This window comes from Pollicipes pollicipes, unplaced genomic scaffold (assembly GCF_011947565.3).
Source record: "Pollicipes pollicipes isolate AB1234 unplaced genomic scaffold, Ppol_2.1 Scaffold_6686;HRSCAF=7923_pilon_pilon_pilon, whole genome shotgun sequence".
Classification (NCBI taxonomy): Eukaryota; Metazoa; Arthropoda; class Thecostraca; order Pollicipedomorpha; family Pollicipedidae; genus Pollicipes; species Pollicipes pollicipes.
The window spans coordinates 3,817,553-3,844,843 of NW_023596921.1; the positions used below are offsets into that span (position 1 = coordinate 3,817,553).

At 63.8% G+C, this 27,291-nt stretch overlaps 1 protein-coding gene across 1 annotated transcript in view; it reads left to right on the forward strand.

The window, feature by feature from the left end:
- The window catches only part of LOC119107315 (plexin-A1-like), a 102,098-nt gene extending 78,186 nt beyond the window's left edge, over nt 1-23,912 (forward strand). The window contains 2 exon segments of the mRNA XM_037230739.1: nt 8,251-8,391; nt 22,656-23,912. Coding sequence (XP_037086634.1) covers nt 8,251-8,391; nt 22,656-22,760 — 246 coding nt within the window. The 3' untranslated portion in view covers nt 22,761-23,912.
- The last annotated feature ends 3,379 nt before the right edge of the window (nt 23,913-27,291 follow it).

The following is a 27,291-nucleotide window of genomic DNA, read 5'->3' on the forward strand; positions in this document are numbered from 1 at the left end:
AATCAGCCTCCCCTCCACTGGCACGTATGCTGCCAGCCAAACACAGCAATGCATAACGCAATCGTGCAACTGAATAACAACGCGATGAATAATCATTGACTCGATGATAGCAATTATAGACTGATGTGAAGCGCTCCGCCATGAAAGATTTATGCGACATGTACTTCGCCTGCACGTCGGCTGTCCTTTCATCTCGTTAAGATTGTTAATCTCCTCGTTGAATCACTCGCAACTCCGGCAGGCGGGGGAAGAAAACATCATCAGGGCTTGAGACGGAACGTCGGCAAAAACGTCAACCAAATGCGAACTTTTGTTGTGGGCATTAACGTATCCGCTGGGTTTCCCTTACTTGTTTTCGGCACATTAATAGTTGGTCGTACCTGGGCTTGTATCTAACTGTAAGCCCTGGAGAAAGTGTATGCGCTTGGGATCACAGCTGTGATCCCTGTCGTGTGGATTTGCTAATCACCCAGTAGTACCCTGTGCACCACTGCCCACTCAAGGAGGCCACTGTCGTTGCCGGCAACCAGGGACGGAAATCCGGAGTCCACGTCTCTGCCGGCGGCGGCGACCCGTGTGCCCTGTCCGCGTGCCGACGATGGACTCCCGAGCCCCTCATGGTCGCTCCCGATTCCCTGCCGGTCGCCTTGCCTGCGGGTTGCCTGCTGAACGGCCTGCTGTACCGCTGGCAGGGGCCCGGGAGCTGCTGCACCGCTGCCACCGCTGGCAGCGGCCCGGGAGCTGCTACACAGCTGGCAGCGGCCTGGGAGCTGCGGTCCGGTGCAGCGGGCTGCCAGCACCGTCAGTCGGCGGCCGGCCGGTAGCCCGCCATGTGACGGACGCCGGCTAGTGACCTGCACATGACGGACTCCGGCCGGCTGGTGACCCACCATATGACGGACGCCGACCGGTGACCCGCCATGTGACGGAGGTCGGCCGGTGACCCGCCACGTGACGGGGGCCGGCCGGTGACCGGCCATGTGACGGAGGCCAGCCGGTGATCCGCCATGTGACGGAGGCCGGCCGGTGATCCGCCATGTGACGGAGGCCGGCCGGTGACCGGCCATGTGACGGAGGCCAGCCGGTGATCCGCCATGTGACGGAGGCCGGCCGGTGACCCTCCGTGTGACGGACGCCGGCTAGTGATCCGCCATGTGACGGAGGCCGGCCGGCTGGTGACCCGCCGTGTGACGGACACCGGCTAATGACCCGCCGTGTGACGGACACCGGCTAATGACCCGCCGTGTTACGGGCACCGGCTAATGACCCGCCATGTGACGGAGGTCTGCCAGCCGGTGACCCGCCACGTGATGGACGCCGGCCGGCTGGTGACCCGCCATGTGACGGAGCCCGGCCTGCCGGTGACTCGGCGGCGGCGGCGGCGGCTGACGGGGTGTGGCGCGGCGTCGCTGGCTCAGGCGGGGTGGCGTCGTTACTCAGACCTAGCTGGGCGGTTTTGGCTGACGGAGCTGGGTATGTTACTTCGAGAGAGCTGTGCCAGGTACTCATACGGAACTGGACCGGTCCTCGGACGGAACTGGGCCTTTTACCCAGACGGAACTGGACCCTTAACCCGGACGGAACGGGGCCCTTTACCCAGACGGAACTAGGCCCTTGACCCAGATGGAACTGGACCCTTTACCCAGACGGAACTCGGAGCTTTCACTCTGGCGGAGATGAATTTTTTACTCCGATGAAACAGGACGATTTGCCCAGACGGAGCTGCGCCATTTATTCAAGCGAAGCTGGACCATTATTCAGATGAAGCTGGACGTGTTGCCCATATATGCCGGTTAAGGCCCCGTCAGCGCTCAGGCCACTGTTGTATCGGAAATGCTGCCTGCGATGTGTTTTCCGTTTCTCACCGGGCTCACTGTCGCTGACGATTAAGGCGCACGGGCAGAACGCCACGGGTAGGCCATGCTTCCATTTTTTACTTACATTTGTTATGATGGCTGCCTGATATTGCCACTGATGATGAATGGAATGGAGAAATGCCTTCAGCGACTGCATTTCGTCCTGTAATGATAGTCCACGATCCATTTAGATGCTCGGCTGAGTCTTACTCCGCACTTCGGACTGAAATGGTTTATTTATGAGCCTCGCGAGGGGGTTTTCCGTAAGTATAGCTGGAACTGAAGCATCTCGCAGACATCTGCTGGTGATCATAGGGTATCGGATTGCCAAACCTTTGTCTTTCGTCAGCGCTTCTTTTCCCAGCGTCATCTTAAATCAATCGATGGGCCTCGGCAGAATGAGCTTTATCGTACTCTGCGGTGATTTACCCAACATCCTGACCGAGCAACCGGACCCGTTCTGTTGCCAGCTACTTTTCGCAGTCATGGCGGGGGGGGGGGGGGGGGGCTTTTGTGTACCAGCGCACCAGCGTCTAAGACATGGCTACACCCCGATGCGCCGTTCAACCAGACAGACAGACGCCGTTCAACGCAGACAGATGTTGCAAGCATTCCAGCGTCGGCGAGAACAGCCTGGCGAGACGCCCTGAGATTCTCGGTTATAGTTCTAGCTGCTGATGCTCGCCGCCAGCGGCATTCCAGCGGCGCCGACGCGCTGAGCCCGCTGTCACTCGGAGGCGTACTGGCGCCTGCACTCTCGATTGAGACTGTAGGCGGTGCCCGTGCCGCGAGCGGTCTGTGATGACCCGCTCGCGTCACGTGGCGCCCGCCGTCAGGTTCAGGGAACGCACTGCTTCGCGTGGTCGTCGACAGCGCTGTCCATGGATGTCGACGACACCATCTGCGCGCCGATGTGGCGGAGAGTGTGAGGTCTCTGCCGTCCTCCGTCTGTGTACATATGCTTGTGTGTCGGTCTGTGCGTCCGTCAGCCTATCCGTCGGCCGGTTCGTCACCGCCCACCGCTCCCGTGGCCTCTGTTTTCTTCCACTCCTCCTCGCGCTCGGCTCCCCGCGCCGACGCGGTATCTACCGATCTCTCGCTGACGTTCGTTTTTCCTCACCTCTCCATCATCGTCGCTGTCTCTGCGCGCACCGCCTGTCTCAATCTGCACACGCGTTGGTTTGTTCTGCATTTCCCGTCATCACTCAGCCGTGTTGTTCTTGCAGTCTCTATGATTGCTCTGCCCTCGATCGTCTTGCCTCGCCTCGCCTCGTCCGTTCGCCCGTCGGACAGTACCACGTGGGCCGGCGAGACGTGGCTTGGCAGCCGCGGCTCTCCCACTAGTCTCATTTCCGAGCTGTGGTGCCGCGGTGCGTGTGTGCTGGTAATCCAGCTCGGCCGAGTGAAGGGGCCCTGCGTCGCTGTATGAGCGCGGAGCTAGCGCTAGTGGGCCTACTCCGTCCATCACAGCCCTAAACAATGACGCTTCGCAACAAAGCTGTTCCTGCCACGGCCCCCTCCCCCTCTCCCCCATCAACCTCCACCACCGGCAGTTGTAATTGACCTCCCTCGGCGTAAAAATCACCTCGGTTTCCGCTCCTCTGCCAGTCGTGCCTGTGTCCCGTTCCCCCCGAGCGGAGCCGATCTTTCGGCCAGGCGGCCAGACTGCACGTGCGTGCCGGCTCCGTCTGCGGCCGGCGGCCGTGCGTGCCGCCGCCAGCCGCTTGCACAATCGAACCGGTTCGCCGGCCGCGTCTCGATCTGCCGCGCGCCGTACCGTGCGAGCGGCCCGGCAGAGCGACGTCTGGTTCGGCCGCCGCCGCCGCCGCCGCCGCCGCCGCCGCCGCCGCTGCGTGGTCGTTAGGACGTCCATACTTCATAACTCGGCGGCGCCGCACTGCAGGATGAATCAATGACCGCCGCGGTGTGGTTCGGCGCACCGATAAATCCAATTACGGCGACGGCGGGCTATCTGGGCGGCCGATGGTGCGGCCGTGGTCAGATGCACTCGCGAGGGGACCACGCACCTGTGATGGGATTTTTTTAGGGGGGGGGGGATTGTCGCTCGGATGTTGGATTCATTGTATTGCACATGTGTTGATCGCCCGTGGTTGACGACAGAGGCCAGGCGGGGCATGCCTCTGCCCCCCCCCCCCCCCTCCCATGATAACAGCCCGCACACATATCAGCAGTTAACCCGGACACTGTCGAGCAGCTTCATGGCGTTGCCCTTGCCCTGCATTTCCAAAGCTTCTGGTCTCAGTATTGGCCTGGAAGACACATGTCTTGCTTTTCATCCACTACAGTTTCAGAATCAGGTCATCGGTGTGACACGCAGCTGGCATAACATCTCCAGTGGCATTCAGCTCCACGCAGTGAGCGGCTGCAGTCGACTGGGCCGCCGCCGCTACCGCCGCTACCGCCGCTACCGCCGCCACCGCCGCCACCGCCGCACGAAAACCCGACATTGTCGATCAGATCCCGTGTGACTAGGGCAGGGTAGAACAGGACAGGACAGGACAGATCAGATCAGATCGTTTTGAGTACAGCCTCTTGCCTCCGGGCGGGCCTCACGTCCTTGCGGCCAGCGTCAGCGTCAGAGTGAGACTCAGAATCAGAGTCAGAGTCGGCGGCGGCGGGCCTCGGGGTACGGCGGCGATTCCGTCGCGTCACCGTCGCCGCGCCAGCCGACCCGCTCCGCTCCATCGACGTCGCATGCCGCCGGCGTATCGGGCGCCGCCGTTTTATTGGCGACTTCGCCGAAGTGAATTATCATAAAGCCGGGCGTGCGGCGACTTTCATAAGTCTGGCTGCCGACGCCGATTGGCCGGCGCGTGCACGGCACCTGGGAGCCCGGACAGTCGGACATCGAACATTGGACACCGGACATCGAACACCGGACACCGGACATCGGACACCGGACATCGGACACCGGACTTCGGACATCGGACATCGGACACCGGACATCGGACATCGGACACCGGGCATCGGACACCGGACATCGGATATCGGGGACTATTCGTCAGCGGTGGACCCGTCGTCGTCAGGGCGGATCGATCCCCCCCCCCCTCTCCCGCTGCCTCGCCGCGCTGATGGGATTTTGAAAGGTCGGCGGATTTAGAGGGCCGGCGCGCGGTGGAGCTAATTTCGAATAAGTGATCTATTGATGTTTCATCTCATCTTTTATACGCTATGCTCAGGGAAGTTTTCTAATTTCCGCGAGAGCCTGGAGGGGCGGAGGTGGCCGGCGCTCCATCGGACGGAGGAGCACATTTGGAGGGTCCGTCGTTGATCTGACCCGGAGCAGGTAAGGTCTCTGCCTTGGTTGGTCGGAGCGTACTCCAGCATTCGAACGAGGTCTGGCCTTCCGGCTGAACTCAGTTCTGCCGGGTGCCGTCGCCAGAGCTGGGAACTCTAGGGACCGAGGCGCTCGGGCTGGCCATTCAGTCTCATGCGCATTCAGTCTCTATCTGTCGGAGGTAATTCTGGCTATGGGCCGGCAGCCGGCCGCGTTAGAAAGTTGTCGACGGATCGTTGATTAAGCTTTCTCCGAAATGAGAGGGTAACGTGGAGTGAATTATGCGCTCGGCTCAGACGGCAGTGAGCTATTTTTGCCGGGCTGCCTGCTTGCGAATCCAATAGACTGCACGTCTCTGGTGACGTCTGCGGAACTCTTGTCATACCTGTGGTCCGAAAATTTCCTGGCAGTGGACCGGTACCACATGTGTCGATCTTCAGTCGTCTTGATTTTGCAAGGGTCATCGTTTGTTTGTTTTTTGTTGCGTGTTAACATTAGCCCTGCTGCCTTCAATGTGCGTGAGCGACAACAGACCGCACGTCATGATAAGCTTGGAAGTATTTGTCATTGCGGGCTTCGGGAGACACTGTACGCTGTCGTGCTCAAGCAGGCATGCTACCGCAACGCTTCACCGCTTCACCATACGTCTTCGCCCAGGCTGCTGGATTGAGCCTGCTCTATTCGACATCCGTCGTTATAGACAGAGGTGCTCACCGTTCACATTTTGTGTCTGAAGCTGTTAAAGTCGGTAAGCTTCGCCCCCATCGTCAGGCAAAAGTTGTGCCGTTTTCCGCGTCATTGTAGCGCCGTGTTACCTCGCTGCCTTGTCTTCTGCGCGCCGGCATTTACCATGCATAATTTATGCCGCAGCTCCTTGCTATCGATTGTCGGTTGGGAGGCGGGCCGCGCTCTGTCGCGGCCATTGTTTGCCACCGATAAAGCTGCCGGGCACCGGAGCGCACCGCGTGGACAGCATAAATCGCCCGGCTTCTCTGCCGTGTCCGGTGCGGATCAATTGCTGCCGGCGGACGGCGGCCGAGGAGCGGCCGGCCGGAGACCGGCGCCGTCGGGAGCCGCCTGCGCCGCGCCTGCAGCCGCCAAACGGCGCGGCCCGAGCGCCGGCCGTCGGCAAATACGTCCGCGTCCAATTTGGCGTATTGTTTGGGAAGAATTTTAATCACGGCCTGGGTACGTCCCCCGGCGGCTTCGAGTGGGGCGCGCCGGCCGCGTTTGAAGCCTGTTCGCAGTCGTGTTTACACAGCGGGCGGATTTGCTGGGCGCCGCGGGCGACCGGCCCGGCTTTGGGCTGAATCGCGAGCGGATCTGGAGGGCTGCTGCGCGCGTGCCCGGACGTTGTGCGGATGGGCTGAGGCGCGGTCGAATACAGGCGCTTGTCGGCGTGTCTGCCACGTTGACAACCGTTGCCTATGGGCCGTGCCGTGCGCCTCCGCCGCCGCAGTTCCTCCCCGCGTACTGGCGGCTGATGCCTCGCACAGCGCCGGTGCTGTCGTCCTGCCGGCACCAGCCGCGGCAGGACACTTATGGCACTGTTTCGTATCCGGACGCGGCTAGATTAGCGCTGGCAGAGCTATTCTGAGGACAGGCCGTCGCCGCCGCTTGCCGCTGTGGGCGGGCGCAACGTGTCGTCCCTGTTATTGCACCGGTAACTAGCGCAGGGCCGACACCGGCTGAGGATACGCGTCTATGTCGCCGGCGGCGTCTCCGCCCCGCTGGTCGCCACCTCCAGATTGGGCCGGGTTTAGCGCCCCATAGCGACAGTGGACCGGTGGCCAGCCTGCCCGGTGGGAATTTCACGCGGCCTGAGTGGCGCGGCTTACGCGGGATACGCCCCTGAACATTGCCGGGTATATGATCCCGGCGAGCGGTGCTAATCCTCGAAGCGCCAACGTGATGGGCGCGCCGCTCGCTGGCCACTCGCGTGATGAAGTTGGGGGGCGTTCGCCCGCCCGGCTGAGTAAGGTCAGCAGTCAAGGTGAGGCGTGGGCGACCGATTTCGCCCGCTCAGAACGGAAAGCGCCAGACTTCTGCTAGTCTGGGTTGCGTGGTCACTGTGAGGCCGCGAACCGGCAGCATGCATTGGCCGTTGTTCGGCCCGGGCGGAGCGCTGAAGCAGCGAACCGGCCCTCACACGCCAGCGACCTGCGGGCCTGACTGCACAGGCCAGCGCGGGAGGTCGACAACGATCTAGATCTAGATAGCGGGACGGACACGACAGGCCGGGTGCGCGGCGCCCGCACATGATGCGCGCCGCCGCCGGAGTCCGGTGGCGACCCTCAGCGTGCCGACACGGCTGGCGATGGCGGCGGCACGTGGCGCGAGGTCAATGCGCGCGGTCACGACGCGACCTGACCGTTAGCGAGGCTGACCTGGGACGGTGGTCACGGCGCGACCTGACCGTTAGCGGGGCTGACCGGGGACGGCGGTCACGGCGCGGCCTGACCGTTAGCGGGGCTGACCGGGGACGGCGGTCACGGCGCGACCTGACCGTTAGCGGGGCTGACCGGGGACGGCGATCACGGCGCGACCTGACCGTTAGCGAGGCTGACCAGGGACGGCGGTCACGGCGCGACCTGACCGTTAACGGGGCTGACCGGGGACGGCGGTCACGGCGGGATTGGCGCACGCGCGTCGTCCGAGGAGCGACGTGTGGAGAGAGGGTCGAGATGAGGCTGACTGTCGGGCGCCGATCAGTCTGATGCAGCGAGCGACGGGTGTTTTGATGTGGCCAAGATACTTGGCGCCTCGTCGTGTTGCTACGGGTGATTATTTGAGCCAGCTGTGTTTTCCTTGCAGAGCCTATGTATCATGTCTTTGTCAGCGCATGCGGAGAGACCCACGTTTAAAAGCCTGTTTTATGTCACCACTGCGAACCGCTTTTCGGTATTGGTGCCATGCCGGGACTGCTGATATCCTCTGCACTGACGGGACATGTTTGGTGTATGGTGGACTTCCGCGGACATCTTTGGCCGTGCCCGCGTATACCCGGCGCCGCCCCATCCGCTGGCGGTGGTCAGCGGTGTCGCCGCCGACGTACCCTGACGCGCCGGCGCTGACCGTCACTGCCTTCCGTCGCAGGTGGTGGTGGAGCCGCTTTCGGAGCGCAAGATCAAGGCCAACGAGTACGGTGACTTGGCCGTGCAGCACGGCAGCCGCGTGCAGGCCGACCTGCGATTCGACAAGCGCAAGCAGCACCTCTACGTGATGACCGAGAAAAAGGTATGTCGACCGCTGGGGTCATGGTTGTTTGTTATTGATGCATGCAGGTGCGTGAGTCATTCATTTGCGTCGCCATACCGGGTCGCCACACCGGGTCGTGGGACGGTGAAAGATCCCGCGACGGGAATGATCCTGGGCCCGACGTCTTAATGAGCGATTCGCTCGCGCACGCCGCCCGCCCTCCTGATCTCCCTCCTCGTCACCCTGCGCCATCGTTGTGTCAGCAGCGAGACATCGTGGCCACCAGTGTCACCGCCGCCAGCTAGCAGGTCGTCCGCGTCTCTGGCCAAAGAGGGCGCCGCGGGCGCAAGCGAGCTGGTCGCCGCCGGCGTAACCTCGGGCTGGTGCTGGCACGTCGGCCGATGCCGGTGTCCCGGATTAGAGCGGCGGCGCCGGGCCGTCTGGCTCCATGGCGCCGCCGCTCTAATCCGGGCGTGATGGAGCCGTCGGCCGGCGGCGCCGCGGCCCGCGCCCCGCGCCCCGCGCCCCGCGCCCACCCCGGGCCGGCGCCGCTCGGCTTTCCGCAGCCGGCGAGCTCGGTCGCCAGGCGGCAGGCTGGCCGGCCGACGAGCTCGGTCGCCGGGCGGCAGGCGGGCCGACCGGCACGTCCCCGGTCGGCGCCGGAGCGTTTTTGCCGGCCGGTCCGGCGCGACTGGCTCTCTCTCCGCTCCCACACGGCTAGGGTATCGGCCGGCGGCGGCGGCGCTCACGCCTCAGCGCACCGCCGCCGCGGATCAGAACAGTGCGCGGCCACGCTCCCGGCCGACCGTGCCGCCCCCCGCCCCCAGCTCATCCCATCAGGGTCGGCCCGGACGCTTTTTACGGGCAGCGGACTCGGCTGTAAGCTGGGCTGGCGCGGTGGCCGGGCCGGCCGTCGGCGGACACCGGCGCAGCCAGCGCGGCTTTCGGCCGGCCGGCGGTCAGCGCAGGCGAATCCGCTTACCCTTGGGCGGAGTCGGCTGCTCACCCCCGCGGCGCAGCTGGCCGGCAGGCGTGGGGGCTCGCGAGGGAGCGCAGCGACGGGGCGGTATCGACGGGGCGCAGCTCGGTCTTAAGTGCTTTCGTTCTACGTGAGTGATGGACCCGCAGGTTCAATATCAACCTACACGCTGCCGGGCGGATGACTCATAACACAGTAGGGGACGTTTCTATCACACTGTGTAGTGTAGTGGTTACACACCCGTGATCAAGGCGCTTCTTACAAAGGGCTTCATGCTACATACCCCTGACTGAGACTCGCCCAGTGTTCTAGTGTCGCCCAGCGTTACCGGGCTGGGTTTGGAGCCGTCTAACGCTGTACGGGTTATTCTGTCTGTACCGCCCAGAACGCTGCACGCGCTGAAGTCGGCTGTCACGCCCGGACTACGGCTATCTTTGTGACCGCGGGTGCTAACGGCAAGCGCACCGAACATGGAAGCTGGCCCCTAGGAGGCCAGATCTCGTAACAGGCCCTTAAAATATGCAATCGCTTATTGTTTTAGGGTTATGGTTTGCAGTAAAGGATGGAGCTCGTCGTAAAACCGTTGAGTGCCGCGGCCATGTGCCTCATAACACATATTTTTCGCGAACGGTACGGCAGGTCTATCTGCAGCATGTCAACGCTCCATTTAAATTACTCATCCTCGGTTATCTACTGTTGCCGTGCTGTGCCATTGGCACTTGCGGAATCTATATTGTAATGCTGATCTTAACACCGCCGTTTGTCCACTTGATCGCCGGTAAAGCCGTAAATGTAATTGACAAACGTTCTTGTTGGACTTACACCAGACCACTGACTACCTCATCAGTACGCCGACGACGAGCTCTCCTCACCTCCGCTTGAACCCCATTGAGCCCGTACACCGGCTCGACGATTGGGCGCTCCGACCGCCTTGCGATCGCCAGCCGCCACGGCTGTAATCACCGCTGGTGCGCAGCGCCGCACCGTTCGCCGCCACTGCCCGGCGGACCTGGCCGGCGCGGCCGCTGCGCTGGCGGACCTGACCGGCGCGGCCGCTGTCCGGCGGACCTGACCGGCGCGGCCGCTGCGCCGGCCGCCGGACCGTCCGGCCGCGATAGATCACCTACGCCGCCGACCGCCCCGTTGATTATGGCGATTCGGGCGGCACGTGAGGCGCGCGCGCGCCGGCATCACGCCGCTCGAGTGGCGCCCCTGCGCTAATTGCATTACCTGGCGGCGCTCATTATCGAAATTCGAGCGTTGTTTATCTCTTGGCGGTGGGCGTCGCGGCAGGCCGCCGGCGGACCGGGCAGTTGAATGACACGCCGCCGGCGACGCGACGAGCGGTGGGGAATCGAACCGGCTCGCCGCCGCCACGGGGGGAGGCAATGGAGGCGATGGAGGACGTGCTGGGCAATGTCGTTAGATGTACCCCGGGCCACTGCGATCAGCCCGGAGAAATAACCGTGCTGACGCGCCGGGGAGAACTTGACGATACCAGATCTGCACGGGGATGCGAGATCCCGAATGGGTCGCGTCACGTCACGTCGCGGAGACGACGCGAAGCGCCGTGGAGATCCACAGGTGCCGCCGGGGACCAGATCACTGCGCACCACCACTGGGGCACCACTGGTGAGGGTGACTGCGGAGATCACTGCGGAGACCGGACGCGGTCCGTGTCGCCAATGGCGCGGCGCGGCTGACCTTCCCGCCCGCGGACGGCCGGTTCCCCCGGCGGCCGCGGCCGAAAGGCCAGCCGTCTGACCGGGCGGCCTGACCGGTCGGTCGGGCGTCGCTCCCGGCCGCCCGCACCCGCTCTCAACAGCGCAACGGACCCGGCTGGGCCGCGTGACAGGTCACCGGCCGCGTTGGCGACGCGGCGAGGCCGGCACGCTCGAGCGGTGGCGGTGCTACGCTGCGCCGACCAGTGGTCAGCCGGCCGTCCCTGCCTCCCCTGCCGCCTGCCGGGCCTCAGTGCCTGCTGTGCACCTAGCTGCGTCCCGGACCGGTGAACGCCGCTGGTCGGCCCCGGCCGCGGCCGCGGGTGCGGCAGGCGCGGGCGGCTCATGCCCGCCTCCCCGCCGGCCGCGCACGGGTCGCGCCTTCCAGGTATGTGGTCAGGTGCGGCCGGGGGCTGGCGTGCTTCCGTGACGTACGTGATCTGGCAGCATACTGCACGGGAGGTATCCTTTTGCAGACGCCGTTAGGCACAGTTAGAACGCACGGAACTTTCCTGTCTTTGCTCCTGGAAAGCTTTGCCTTGTCTCGAGATCGGCGTGCTCCCCAGATTTGGAAGTTTCCGCGTCATCGTCTCTGCCGCAGTGGCGCGGAAACTTCCACGTCACATATTATCGTCGCTGACATGTCCTCCCGCATTTCGCCGCCGCCGCCGCGCTTTTAGCCGCCTCTCTACTGCAAATAGGATAGCGCATTTGGAGGGCTTCGGTGCCGGAGTCTGAATCATTTATCGGTGCGTTCCCGTACACAGCTTTATCGTTGGACGCCGTGGCCAATTTCTGGCGCCGCCAGCTTGAGGTCCCAGCGGCTCCGCGCCGCCGGCTCAGCGGAAATCTGCGATGTTTACCGGCGAGCTGGGAGGCCCGCGAGCTCCTGAGATATTCTCCGGAGCTGGGCGCCAGCCGAACCGATTGCAGGCTTGGGCGATGAACCCGCTCTTTCATGCTTCTCACCTTCAGGTGGAGTGTCTTTGTCATTTGACCAAAGCGTTTTGTGGTAAAACAAGACCACAGAGTGCTCGTTGAACAGCGTGGGTTCCGTGGGGCTTCGCCTCAAGGCTGCGTCCCGACCTGTCGCTCTCTCTGTCGTCCTTTTGTGGCCAAGGCAGTGTCTTTGTGGAAGCCTAATAAGGTGTTGCGATTCCATTGATGCTGGGAGCTCGTGCGGAATGCAGCTGTTTTGCATTCTGAGGGAGAATCACTTCACTTTCACCGGCTACCGTCAATGGCCGACAGATAACCAAACAGAGCAAACAACTTTCTAAAAACGGCGGGCCAGCACGCCAACGAGCCATCTGCCCGTGTCCGCCGCATCGGCACTTGTCCGAACCGACCGCCGCCGTCCGTTGGAGACGGACGGTGTCACTTTTAACGTCCGCGCCCGGTGGAGCCGCGCGCAACACGCGCTCTTCTCGGGCGCGATTGTCGGCCGGTGTCGCGGTCGCCAGCGACGCCCCGCCGTCGTTACGGACGACGAGCACCCGGGGAGCCGCCGCACGGCGGCCAGACGCAGCGGAATTAATAGATCCTACGGCCAAATTGTTTTCGTTGCCGCCGCCGTCGGCAATTATGGTGCGGTGGGGGGAGCGCCGGCGGGTAATTTCACGGAGTGTGGGGTCGCGTCCAGCCGGGCGCGCCCGGTCAGCGTCGGCCGACGCATCCATCAGTGGGCTCCCCTCGGCCGCTGACGGCCGCCGCCGCCGCTGAGAATCCATACCGGTGGCTGGGGCGTCGCTCGCCGCCCGCAGGGCACGAAGACGGCTCGCCGCCGGGCCGGGACTTGTTGACTGGTCGCGGGCGCCCGGGGGCGGGGAAGGGGGTCGGTGTCGCTGCCGTCGTCATTGATCCGGGCCGGGCGGACCCTTGCGGCCGGGCTCGGCTGTTTTCGGCGCGCCAGGCGGCCCGAGGCGAGACCAGATGTTATCGGCGATTGGCGTGGCTCGGCGCCGAGTGCCGCGTCGGCCACCGGGGACATGACCCACCCGGTCTCACGGCGAGCTCGCTCGCGACAGGATTTGGCACGCGCCGCGCTGCTGGAAGCGTGGCCAGCGTGGGACGGAATGCATGCGGGTCGTCGGCGCAGGGCGCAGGCGATCGGCTGGCGCTAAGGGCCGTGACGTCACAGCTGGTGCCCGTGTGCTGTATGTGACGTCACAGGCGTGCTCGGGTCGGCGGGGGTCGCTCCAGCGGCGGGGAGGCCTGACGTGGCAGGGTCGCCCGGCGGCGTGGTTAGGCGGAGTGCTGGAACACAGCCGCACGTCGGGTCGGTGCGCATGTCAGAGCTCTGTCTTGCATGCCGCGCCAGGTCCGTGTGAGTCACGACTGCGACGGGAAGGGTCGGCTATCCAGCCCGTAAAGGGCCCCGCCGCGGAAGCAGTTCGTCATCGCAATAAATTAACAAGTTTTAACGAACCATACGCGGCTTACATGAGCCCATATGCTGCACGCAAGGGAAATAAACTTGGTTCGGTGTTCGCGTGCTGCGCCCGGCCGACGTGCCGCTCAGGTGTAGCGCCGACCATCGCGTCGCTGTCGACGTGACCAGCTTGCTGTTACGAGGCGCAGCGCCGCTTCAAAGGCCCGCGCGGCGCCGGCCGTAAACAAGTGTGGCGACTGCAAACAGGAACGCGGTGCGTGCGAATGTGCATGTACGCTGAACGGGCGGCACGCATTTGAAATGACATGAAGGCTGGGTGTGAGAGTCGGCAGGCCTCCGCCAACGGTCCGTGGGGATGTTGACCAGTGACCTCCGCCCACGGCCCGTGGGGATGTTGACCAGTGACCTCCGCCCACGGTCCGTGGGGATGTTGACCAGTGACCTCCATCCACGGTCCGTGGGGATGTTGACCAGTGACCTCCGCCCACGGTCCGTGGGGGTGTTGACCAGTGACCTCCATCCACGGCCCGTGGGGGTGTTGACCAGTGACCTCCATCCACGGTCCGTGGGGATGTTGACCAGTGACCTCCGCCCACGGTCCGTGGGGGTGTTGACAAGTTGCGACTGGACCACCCGGAGTGCCGTTCTGCAGCCCGGCAGCTCCGGCTTGCTGCGCGGCGCACAGCGCTGTCACGGCTCACTCCCGGCTCCGCTGTTTCGGTGAAGCGTCCATGCAGCGTGAGGCAGAGCGTGGCGTTGCCGGTGATGTCGGCAGTACGGTGTGGCGATGTTGGTATGAGGGCGTGCCGTAGACGGGGACCTTGAATGTGGGGTGACACGTGGCTGGGAGCACACAGCATGCCCCATCCAGCCTCAGCATTGGCGGCGCGTTCCAAGGTTCAGGGACTTTGTGAAACTTGTTCTGAAAAAGCTGGACTTGATAACACAGCTATGTTTGCTGTCAAGCAGGTAGAAGAGTCTGTCAGCGGCACATCCAGCACATCTTGGTTTGATCGGAATTGTTCATCCTTTGTTGTTTTGTTGAAGCTTTGTTTGTGTTGTGTGTTTAAGGTCACCGCCAACGGGCTGTCATGAACGAAATTTCAATGCGATGCTTCTTGACCCTGAGAGCAAATTGATGAGGATGCAAATACCTAGATAAAACACATCCATATGGAATGCATTTTGGTTTCTGAGTTAGTTAACTGTGGATGAGCAGAAAACACTGGATTGTGGATCCAGATCCAGTCTATGACATTCAGGTGGATCGCTAGCATTATGTCGTGTTTCTGGGTGTACATGCGATAAAGGTTTCGAGATATATTTGTGTCCTGTTGTGTACCTCTGGTCCCGAAACCAAAATTATGGCCTTGACTCCATCGCGTGCTATTCGCTGAGACGGCTGCAGCTGAGTATTTCAAAGGGGAGCCGAGAGTGCCGTTGGCGGATTGGGTGAGCAGCCCTGCGCCCAGCGGCCGGTCTGATTGTGCTGAGCCAGCCGGGCGGCACGCGGCATCTCTGGTGCGGCTGTGTCCAGCGTCGATAGTGGCGCGCCCGGCCGGTGGCGCGCCGACCACGTCAGCAGCAGGAGAAAGGCCGCCTGCTATCGCCGCGCCGCCCGGTCCTGTTTTTCACCGGGCATGATCAAACTTTGGACGTCTATTGCAGCGGGCCGACATTTAATTGGCCGGCGCCGGCCAGATTGCACGCTGCCTTTCAGTCGCGTATTTTTCAGCGCCGCGTTTCCAGTGCGATGCCGTCGCCGTCGACGGGCCGGTGGGGAGGGGGAGAGGGCACGAACGGCGTCGGTTCCGGTCAGCCTGTGACCTCCGCCGACCTCCGCGCCCATCCCCGTCGCGAGCGGCCGCATCACCTGGCGGCGAGGTCGGCGTCCGAGTCGCCTTTGTCTCGCCTGGGACGGCGCTAATTCGACACCGACCGGAGGAGACGGCGATGCGCCGCGCCGCAATAGCGCCGGCCGTTGCCACCGCCGCAGATTGCCGTGGGCAGTCGCCGCGGCACGCTAATGGCGCTCTGCTTACGGACGGGCCGCGGGCGGGGCGACAGAGTCCGTGACGCGGAGCCGCTCGCCTCGCCGTCCGTTCGCTGCAGTGGCCGGCAGGCGGCGTGGACTGCACTCGACACGTGACCCGGACAGTGCACGTGCGGGAGCGGCCGGCGACGGGCACTGCTACAGTCGCCGTCTCTGCACCCGCACCGGATGTGGGCGGAGCCGCGGGTGACGTGAAGGGGGGGGGGGGGGGGAGTCGCGACGGTCCAGCTGTGTAAATATGCTTGTGCACTAGTTGTCTGCTTCCCAAGGTTTTCCTGTGAATTCATGTATAGACGTAATTGGCGCAGTAATCGAGATAGCCGGCCGGCGGACCATTTCGGGCGGACTGGCCGGAAAATTACGGCCTGGCGCGTCGGCCGCCCGGCGACGCAAACCCTCCAGAGCGGTGCTGAAAAGCCAGCGGAGCAGTATGGAAACTACCAAATGTCTAAACACCTTTGCCGACTCTTTTGCCAGTTTTGTAAAATGTGCAGGCCTTGGTGCTCAGTTGGAGGTTCGTCTGGAAGAGTCCGCTTCTTAGCATGAGGTATGTTAGGCGGGAGACGTCTGTGCGACGGGCAGCAGAGTCGGCTAGCCGAATTTCTGTACATTCTTCTAGCCGAAGTTTGGACAGCTCCTTGACCTTTCAGCGAAGCATGCCGCCGGACCTGCGTCTTTGTGTCCGTATAATGGGCGACTGAGAAGTTCGCAGAGCTGAAAACGTTTTTCGGTCCACACTGTCCATTGTGCCAGAGCGCTGAAAGGGGCAGAACGGCGCCATCTTCAAGTTTCTCTGATTGGCCGGTCGGACGCGAGGGCCAGCGGCGGGCCGGCGGCGGCGGGGCGGACCCGGCCATCGACTGAGTCGCTGGAGACGGACTGCACGCGGCCAGGGCTCGATCAAGGTGCCCGGTGACAGAGCCGGCTGGCGGGGCGCCGGGACGGGACGGGGGCCGGGTCGTGTCGGCGGGCTGCAGCTGCCGCGAGGAGTGGCGCCGCGTCCTGCTGTCGGCCGCCGAGATCGCCAGATTGGCCGGACGTGGCGGTAGCCGGCCGGTGACACTTGCCGCTTGTCTCGACTTGTGCGATTTGACTTGGCTTGGCTTTGTAGTGCGTCAGCGACTTGTCAAGCTATTCAGTCTTCCGGATTCCAGGTCTCGATGTTTCGCGAAGGCATTCGAGGCAACCAGTGGCAAGTCGTTGGGCATGGGAACATCCCAAAATCTGATCTTTCAAGTTCTGAAATCGCAACATTGTTTGGAGTTAGATACCAGCGCAAGGTGTTTGAAATAATCGATGGCTGCTGGGCGGTGTCATTGCTTTGTTTTTTTTTAATTTTTGATCTTGATGACTATTTGTTTGACTTTTCCAACACAAAAAGTTTCGCGTCGGTGTGGATCATCTCAGCCGCTTTCTTCTCTGTGACCATGTATCACCCGCACACTGTGTTTCATGAGTCAGCGAATGGCGAACTAACAAATGAGCGGAGGGAGTGCACAGACACGCGAGCTCAAGACATTGATAGAACAGCACGTGATTGTCAAGGTATTTGCAATCTCAACAAAAACAATGCAACCTTCCCAAACGAGCGGATATCATGATATGGCCCTGTGTGCTGAGTAGATTTTCACCCTGTTGCGCATACTGGACGGATACCGCCCAGCGCCGTTGATCGGACCAAAGCCAGCTCTGCGGCTGCGCCTCGTCTGCACGCCACACCCCTCCGGCGTCAGTCACCACCGATGTTTTAAACGGTGCGAGAGCGTCAGTAACCGGTCTATCAGCGCTGTCGGATCACACAATCTTGACAAGCCAGTCAGGGACCCCGTCGACGCCGGGGTCGGGCTGTTGGCGGACGCTGTGGCTGTCGCGGGGCATTCACAAACAGCCCGCTGCATGCTAGAGGGCGTCTGGCCCCGGTTCTGGTGCCGCTGTCCGCCTGCCGTTGGCGTCCGTGTTCGTGGGCTTCCGTCAAGAAGCCCACGCACGTGGCCTATGCTGTTTGGAGAGCTGCGCCGCGGCGGAAGCGCGCTCCGATCTGTTTGCCTCTGACCGGTAAATATTGAACGATCAGCAGCGCGGCGTGTTTGCCGCGCGCTCGCCCGGCGGCCCACGACCAAGGCCCTAGCCCGCAGCCACCGGCTGCGCCGCCGTGTGGGGCCTCAGGACCGTCGGCGCCGCCGTTCGGCCTATCGATTAATTATCCGTCGGTCGTATTTCTTGCAAAGCTCATTTAGTTGACGCCTCGCCCGCAATTAATCCTGTCAAGGGCCGATCGGGGGAAGCGGAAGACCCGGCGCAAACACGACGGGTGCTGTTGGGTGCAGCGGAGGAGGAGGAGGCGCCGCGCCGGCCTTGTCTCCTTCCACCTGGGTGAGGCCTCGCCGCCGACGTCGCTCCGGCCGACGCGTGTGTTGACGCCTCTGAGACGGCCGGGGTCGAGTCGTGCTTTGTGCACTTGGGGGGTGCTCGATAGCCGGTACGTGTTGTAGACGAGTGGGGCACCGCCGCCCGGGCGTCGCTCCGTCGGCGACGGCGCGCAGGGGCGGTTCAAGGTGTGCTTTCTGGGGAGGGGAACAGAGGCCGGGAGCGTATCGCGTTTTGCTGTTTGTGGAAATGATGGTCTGACGGATTACTCCGCCATTCAGGAAAGTGAGTGTCCTTATGCCAGATGTTTCTGCCTGCCTGCTTTTCTGGACTACGTGAAGTGGACGCCATTTCGAAGCACGAATAAGCCTGGCCTCAAACGTAACGCCTGTAGGGTGTGTTTGCGGTTGGTGTTCCCCAGGTAAACGTGCACGTGGGAAGCGCTCAGCTGGGATGAGTGCTCACTCAGCAGAGCCAGGGCCCGTGGGCTGGCAGTCAGCGCCGTGCGCCATGTGCAGCTTGCTCAGCTTGGGCCCTGCTGCTTGCCTGCCAGGCTGGCCTCGTGACCCGCCGCTATGCTGATGTCATGCAGTTGACATGCGCTAAAAAAACGGCTAACGCCGACGACACAGCCACTTGAAAACAAATCAGCTACATGCCTGGCGAAGCGCGCCGACATCGTCGGTCACGACACAAAGAAAACAAACTGACCTGCTGCACTATGTGATCCCGTGCAGCTGGGCCGCGTGGGCTTCGGGCGTTTGTGGTGGCACCGGTGGACCCACCTTCTTGCCCGTGGCCATGGACAGCGCCGTTCGGCAGACGCTAGGCGGCGCGGCTGCGGCGTCGATGATTGCAGCCAGCCGTCCTCGATCCCGCACTTGACTGCCCTGCGATGTTTGCGTCCGGTATCGAATTCCGAGATACCATCCGTATCATCGCGTATGTCTGTCTGTTACCTCTGGGATTTATTCGGCGAATGGATGACGCCGCGTCGTGACCGGCGTACGTGACGACAACTGACGGACATCTGACAGCGCCGGAGGACAGCGGACAGCGCCGGAGGATAGCGGACAGGGCCGGCGGACAGCGGACAGCGCTGACGACACCCAGTCAGCGTCGCGGCAACGGTGCGGGCCATGCGACCGGGACATGTCCGCTGTGTCTGCTCCGTCTGCCCGTCGGTGGCCGACTCTGGTGAGGTGCATCTCTCACCGGAGGTAGTGTCACGGCTACGTCCTCCCTGCCGTGCGTGGCAAGCGTCCTGTCGGCGTCCGCTGTAGGCGGGCCCTAACAGATAAAGTCCGATTGCCCGATGATGTCATATCGGCCACGTATGGTCACAGCCACGTGTGTTCGCCCCGCCAGTGCAGCAGCGGCGGGTGATACCCCGAGGGGAGACCTCGTCCCACTGGCCGAGCTACAATGGGACGAGGTCTGCCCTCGGAGTATCACCCGCCTGGGACCCACACGTCGGCCCGGCCTTCATCGGAGCTCCGTGCTGCTCCGGTTCTCTCCCCTCGCCCTCGTCTGCTCACGTCGTACTTAGCGGGGCCAATTTGCGTGGGAATGGCCGTTTTTGCGGCGCGTTTTTTTTTTTGCTGGTCTCCTGCCGTGCCGGTCGAAGGGGGCGCGCCGCCGCGTCAGGGCGAGATGTGGACGCGCGCGCCGCCAGCCGGCCAGCGTGGAGCAATGCCACGCCGCGACCTGGCATCGGGCGGTGCGGCGCTCTCGGCCCGTCCACCCACGGCCGCTCGTCGGCCCACTCCCGGTAATTAGGCGCCGTAATCGAGATCGACGACCTGGTCGGTGGACAGTTTCGGATGGGGCGGCCGGAGAGCCGCCGCCGGGCGCGCTGAAGCCACCCGGCGGCGCTAATTGTCGCTATTTGAAGCGGCGAGGTCACCGCCGCTATGACGTCACTCAAATGGACGTGACCCGAGTACGGCCGCCGAAACGGGCCGTGGCGCCGCTCATGGTTTCGTATCATTGGATGACCATTTCCCGTGGTGTTCTGAACATGATGGCGGCCGTAAAGCTCGGTCAAAATTGTGGCGGTGCTCGGCCGGCTGGCGGCGGGATTTAGAGACGGTCTGTCCGCAAATATGGAGCTGCCGAAGTCTGGAGCACTGCGACCAGCAGTCCTCTGTCCATTCTGGTCTGCGGTGGCTCCAATATATGCACGGCGTGCTGAGACGGCTCGGACGGCGTCTTTCAGCCCATATGAACTGGGGTTGGGTCTTTGGCCGGCAGCCGTATCTCCCAATGGTAAAAACGGGACGTAAAGCCTGCAATGGCCCGTGCGCCGGCGGTGTCTCCGAGCCGTAACGGTTTTCGTGCGCCGCCGGCCGCACTTCGTAATCCCGGGGACACGAGCAGCCGGCTGACAAGCCGCTAACGAGTCGGCGCCGCGCTGAAACGACAGGGGCAAACCGGCGACCGGTCGTCCGTGACGCCACGACGACTCGGAGCCGTCGAAGCGGGTGTCGACCTGTGGCCGGATGCGACACCAGAGCAGTCGGACGACACCGCGGCCGCGCCGTCAGGGGCGCCGCGTCCATGGGCCCGTGTCGGCGCTGCTCCTCTCCCGCCTCTCCAGCGGCCGGCGGCTGCGTCGCTCATACGGGCCTGTCCCGGGCGCCGTGCTGGCGCGTTTCTCATTCACGGCCGGCGATCGATCAGCGCGCAGGCCACGGAACAACACGGCACCGGGCTGGCGGCGGCCGAGACCTGGCGCCTCCGGCGGGGCGCGCCCTCCGATCCCTGGCCGGTGGTGGCCGGCTGTTGGAGCCGCCGCCGAGCCGCGCGTCACGGCTCCGGGCGGCTGGGTATCGCTGTAGGGAGCGCCAGCTCGCCCCACCGCCGCCCAGGTGTCAGTCAGCTAGCCTGCACGCTTCCGTGGAACCGTGGCACATGGCGGCTCCCGGCCAGGGAGACAGGGCGAGTGGGCGGCAGGCCGCGGACGCCGGGCGGACGGCACCGGGACGCAGAGCGGGCGGCGCACTGCTGAGACGGCCGTTTCGGACGGCTATGTAATTTGGGCGTCGCGGCGAGAGGCGTGATTATGCGGCGACCGGCGCATCTCCATATCTGAATTCATCGTGCCGCGCTCTGTTCTCCATATTCCTGATTGTGTCTCGTCAAGGCGGCGGTCTGCTTCGATGCCGGCCGGCGAGGGCGCTCGTAGCTGGCGACGGCGGCCGGCCGGGCATTTATTATGCTCTCATGTTGCCGGTGGCCCGACGGGCGCGTGCCGGGGCGGAGCGCAGGCCGACAACGGCCCGACAACGGTCCGACAACGGCCCGAATAAAGCAAACCCGTCCGAGTGCGCGGCGCCGCTGATTTAGGCGGCAGCCGACCTGATTTATGCCCGGAGGGGAGAGGAGAGCCGGCTGTCCGCCGGAGATGGTCGGAAGCGAAGCAGCTCCGGACGAGAGCGGCAGCGCCAGCAGCGGCGGACCGCGCCGGCCGTCCGCCGGAGATGGTCGGAAGCGAAGCAGCTCCGGACGAGAGCGGCGGCGCCAGCAGCGGCGGACCGCGCCGGCCGTCCGCCGGAGATGGTCGGAAGCGAAGCAGCTCCGGACTAGAGCGGCGGCGCCAGCAGCGGCGGACCGCGCCGGCTGTCCGCCGGAGATGGTCGGAAGCGAAACAGCTCCGGACGAGAGCGGTAACGCCAGCAGCGGCGAATCGCGCCGGCCGTCCGCCGGAGTGACTGGCTCACTCGAGCTCACTCGAGTGGAGGTATCGCTCCCGGTAATGAAGGGAGAGCGATGTCAATGAGCGCCTCGTTCGATGGCGCTCTGCTGATGAAGGCTGGGAGAGGGTATTATGCTCCTTGTTCGGCGGGATGGTGGCGCGAAAGAAGGGCTGTGCTACTAAGATAGCCGGCGTAGAGGATCGGTCGCTGCCGCGGTTCGGTAGGATCAGTAGGATCAGGATCACTGTCAGGATCGCTGACCCACTGAGCTGCCACCATGCTCGGAGCTGCTCTGGTTTCTGCCACCATGCTCGGAGTGCTTCTTGCTCAAATGACTCCGAAGGGATGCGTCTTTGCTCGCTTCACCCTTGTTTTCTGTCGTGATTTGCGGAGGGCGAACCGGACCTGTCAAGTTCTCGGAAATGAGTGCGAGAGACAGTTGGTCTGCTGTTCGTCCTCTCAGGAGCGTCCGGGGATGTCGGCAGCCCTCGATTTGATCCCAACTCTGATGAGCTGCTCATTCCCGCCGAGCGATATCATTTGAGGTGGTCGCCTTGCGCGGTCTTCCGACGATGCCATCGCCGGAATTGAATCGGACCGGGTGAAGCGGAATGTGCGTGGCTCTCGGAAAATCACCGCCGCCGGCCGAATGTACCACCCTCCCCGCGCCTTTTGACAGGTGCCATCCACCATCGCGGCCGGTCGATGGCACCGATCATTTCCCCCGTCGGAAAGTTATGTCGTGAATTATATGACGTCATAACGGCGCGCGATGCGTGCAGGAGACGGCGATCCGTTCTCCCAATGCGGTCCTTGATCGACGCGCTGTTGGCGTGTCTGGCGTGACTGCAGTAAGCCAGGATCCGGTGCGTGACCTGGTGTGGCGCGTGGGTGTGGTGATGGGAGGGGCGGGGGCCGCCGCCGGAGTCGCCGGAGAGCTGCTGCTCCCGGGACGGCGGTAGCCGCCCGGCAGCCGGTCCGCCGGCCCCGAGATGGGGGGGGGGGGGGGGGGACAGGTGCGGCCCGCGCACGCTGTGCCGGGAGGGGAGCGTGCGGTCGGTGGTTGTGTGACTGGGTGCTGCTCCTCCGGCAGGTGTCCAAGGTGAAGGTGCAGGAGTGCCACCTGTACGCCTCGTGCGGCGAATGCCTGGGCGCCAGGGACCCCTACTGCGGCTGGTGCTCGCTGGAGAACAAGTGAGTTGTACGACGGTGGTCGTGCGTGCCGGCGCGTCTTGTGTGACCCGAACGCGTCGACGCCGGCGTCGTGTTCTTCTTTGTGCTAGTGAACGTAATTATCTTTTTTTTCTTTCCGAGTTTTGTCCACGGCGGTGCCGCATTGTGAGAAGTTGCTTGTTTTGTCTGCAGATTAATTCCAGGCCATTGTCCATTTACTGTCATTGTGTTTCTCTGCGGCCATTGTGGCAATGACCCAGCTGTCTCTGTACCATTGTGCCGTTTCTTGCCAGTTGCATGTATACAGAGGCGCATCGTTCGCATATTTGTCATTTCCCTTCTCACAGAGCTCACGTTGTCCATATATCGACACTGGGTTGGGATTTAGCGCATGCTGCATGATTCTGTTAAATGATATGAGATTCTGACAGTCCTTGCTACCACAGCGTTCATAGGAAGCTCACACCGGTCATCTATACTCTTGCATCTGAACATCGTGTGTCGTGGCCTGGAACACCGTCCCACCTCGACCCGTTCAGACACATCCGTTGCGATGCTGTTCTGCTCCGCGAGGCGGGCGCGCCGTCTGGCCGCAGAACTTGTGTTTTACAAACTTCGCCAGCCGGTCGGAAGTTGGCAGCGGTTCGTCTCCGCCACGCTCGTTACCTGGAAACGAGAATGCGCGGTCGTGCGTGGCGGCAGGCTCGCCCAGAGTTCTCTGCATGGATTTTTAGTTTGGGCACTGCGATTTTCGGAACTGTCAGCCAATATCAGTTTTGTATCGCCTGCTGCTCTGACGTCTACTTATCAGGGCATCTTTCAAGTGGTCGTTCTTAAGTCGCCATCCTTGTAGAAGACGCTGCTGACTGACGCTTTTTACATCGCAAAGCTCTCCGAATGCATCCATCCAAAGTGGCCGTCTTCTACGTCAAGTGTTCCGAATAGGCCCCCACGCGCGTTTGTTTCGCAGGGTGCGGTATAAACAAGGCCACGGCGCATCTCATACGAAAATGACGTATCGGCCATCCGGTCGGCCGCGTCGAAGCTTCACCTATCATTTGGAGCGGAGAGCCTGGCGGCCGGAAGCGGCGCCATTTCCCGACGCGTTAGCGGTTCGCCGCCGCCGCCGCCGCCGCCGAGTCCACCGGCGGTGTACCGGCGACCTCCTGGCGGCCACGCCCCCTCCATTAGTGGACCGCGGGCGTCGACCTGGCGTCCGGCCGTCTCACTAATTCAGCCATTATCGGCGCGTCCGAGCCGGCGACCTTGCCGCGGCCGCCGGCGGCTGTTGTCCTGGCGCGGGGGTGGGGACAGGCGGCCGGCGCGGCTTCGGAGACGTCCCCTGGCGAGCACCGGGAGACTTGATCGGGACGATGGCGGCGGGCCTCTCGGTCCCGCTGGCCGGCGTGCTTGGGTGTCCTCCGACGTCTGTGTACCCGCGTGGGATCAATAAATCAGTTCATTCATCAAAATTGCGCAGCCGATGGACTAAGCCGCTTAGTGTTGGGCTTCCGCGGCCTCCCGGGCTCTGGCCTGATCAGGCCGTGGAGAGTGCGCCTCCGTTACGTCAGCGCCGCCGACCTGGCGCACCGTCTCAACGTCGCCGCGTCCGTTTTGCGGCCGCCGCGCCACCGAACGTCGCTGGCCTCACAATAGTCGGCTGTTTGGCCGGGCGGCTCGTTTTTCTCGAGTATGTTTTGTCGCCGTCGCCCCGGCTGCTCTTATTACCGGCGCGTCGGCCGCCGGCCGTGGTTGACGCCTAGAGGACCCTCGTCGGCCGACATCGCCGCCGGCACGTTTTCAGTCGGCCGAATGACCGGAGCGCCGCGGCGGCCAGGTGAAGACGCGGCGCTGCCAGCCTCTCCATACCGATCCCGTTGGCGCCGGCGACCGTCGCCGCCGACAGGATTGGTTTGCGCCGGCCGGCTGTCGACATCGCAGGCCGGACGTCGCCGCCGCGCTGATGGCCGCCGCGGCGACGCAACACGTGCCAGAGAGCGTTGGCGCTCGTTCCAGACGTGGTGAATAGTGATGAGGCGGCCCGAGTGCGTGGCGCTGGGCCTCTGAGGCCGGATGGGCGGCGCGAACGCGCCGCAGTCGGCCAGAGGGCCCGGCGGGGCGCCGTGTGCGGACGGCGCCGACGTCGTTCGCTGGAGATACGACCGCCGGCCTCGATCGCTGGTGCGCTGCTGAGCGCCTCGGTGACCTGTTAGTCCTGTGCCATTCACAATGCTGCGAGCGCTGGGCGGCGGAGAGGAATCGCGAACCAGCTCCGCAATGCACCGCCTCTCGTAGACGAGTCAATGACGACACTTCAGCTTTCGTGCGCCGCAGTCGCAGCGCTCTGGAGCAGTGCACCGGCCACTGGCGGCCCTGCAGTCCCGGCGCTCTGGAGCAGTGCATCGGCCACTGGCGGCCGCAGTCCCGGCGCTCTGGAGCATGTTACACCGGCCACTGGCGGCTGCAGTCCCCGGCGCTCTGGAGCAGTACACCAGTCACTGGCGGCCGCAGTCCGGCGCTCTGGAGCAGTACACCGGCCACTGGCGGCTGCAGTCCCCGGCGCTCTGGAGCAGTCACCAGTCACTGGCGGCGCAGTCCCGGCGCTCTGGAGCAGTACACCGGCCACTGGCGGCCGCAGTCCCGGCGTATCCCTCGTGTCTCGTCGGGCGGCGGCGCCTCACCGGAACGCTCAAATCGCTGGGTTCGGCTTGGCTCGGCCGGAGCTACCTCGTCAAACTGGGCGACAAAAAATCCAATAACATGTAAATGCTTGATGCATTACCGGCGGCTGCGGCCGGTTCCCCTCCGGTGGGCCGGAAGGAGACCGGAATTTCACCCGGCTGTCGAGGACCGGCTGGTGTGGCGGGCACGTGACCCGCTGGTGCCAACGCGCTCCCCCGCGACGGGGACTGCTCAGCACCGCTGACCCGGCCCGGAGATCCTCAGCTGTTGGCCGGAACGCAGCCTCTCAACTGATGTCGGATCTTAATCTATACAAATGTGCTCTCTGTGGGCTAAGGTTGTTACCATTTTCCTTAGTTTGACCGGACCCATGCTGCTGGTGTTTGCAACCCCGTAGTTGAGTCATCGTTCGGCCTGGTATGTCCTTTCTGTCATCGTAACCTCATCATCAAATGACCTGAACTTCATCGTTCGACCTGACGTCTCCCTCTGGTCGACGTGACGTCTGTCCCCCGGGTGTCAGAAGACATCAGGTCACCGTCACGTGACCGGTGCGCGGATGCACGTCGATGTCACCCGGCGGCGGCCGGTGGCGGCCGGCGGCGGGCCGGTGGCGACTGGTGGCGGCCTAGGAGCCGGCCACCGCGCCGCTTGCCGATCAGGACAAATCGGCCAGACATGCGGGAGTCGTGTCTCGGCCGCTGCCTGACGGCCGGCCGGGGATGCTGCCGATCGATGCCGGAACTCACCGGCCGGCCCTGCAGCCGACCCACCGGCCGACCCACCGGGCCGGCTCTGCAGACGACTCACCGGCCGGCCCTGCAGGCGACTCACCGGTCGACCCACCGGCCGACCCACGGGCCGACCCACCGGCTGACCCGCCAGACTGACCCGCTGGGCCGGCGCCTGGGTCGGCCCGGCTGGCGACGGCCCGCCGCTCCGTGTCTCGGGGCGGTCGGCCCGCTGGCGGCGGCCGTCGCTCCGTGTCTCGGGGCGGTCGGACCGGCTGGCGGCGGCCGTCGCTCCGTGTCTCGGGGCGGTCGGACCGGCTGGCGGCGCCGTCGCTCCGTGTCTCGGGGCGGTCGGCCCGGCTTGGTGGCGGCCGTCGCTCCGTATCTCGGGGCGGTTCGGCCCGGCTGGCGACGCCGTCGCTCCGTGTCTCGTGGGCGGTCGCCCGGCTGGCGGCGGCCGTCGCTCCGTGTCTCGGGCGGTCGGCCCGGCTGGCGGCGGGCCGTCGCTCCGCATCTCGGGGCGGTCGTCTCGCCGCGGTTTGCGGGCGGGACGGACTCGTTTCCAATGGCCGTCGCTGAGACGGGCAGCGGCCGGACGGCGTCTTCCGATGGCGGGCGGCGGTCGGGGCGACTGCCGCACCAGCAGCCCAGGTTTGACACTAGGCGTGCACGCGAAACGGCCGCGTTACCGCGGTAATGGCGTGTCGTGTGTGAACGTTCTCAGAATGTATGCGAACATGATTTGTGGGTAGGATATTGAACTTGCTCGATTTGATTGCATGACACGGGCTCCGTGCGGTTAAGTGGACAAAGGCGCTAAAGCATTGCGCGCGGCGAATGATCTGCTCTGCAGTTACTATGCTCGTTGTCGGACACTTGGACTGTGTTGGGACTCTCGAAATCTGCACTTAACGGCATTGGAGCGGGCGGCGCGGAAGCCTCACAACTTGTGCATTAGCCTAATTGATGCCGGACGTAGTTCTGCAGTGGCCGTTTGTCCCGGCGGCGGCTCCGTCGGACATCGGCTGGCTGGTCCTGCTGTCCCAGCTGACGGCTGCCGGCCAATGAGCCTGGAAGGCGGAACGGTGACCTGACTTACCCCGCGCTGGGGGCGTGGGGCCGACGATCCCGGGAGGTTCGCCA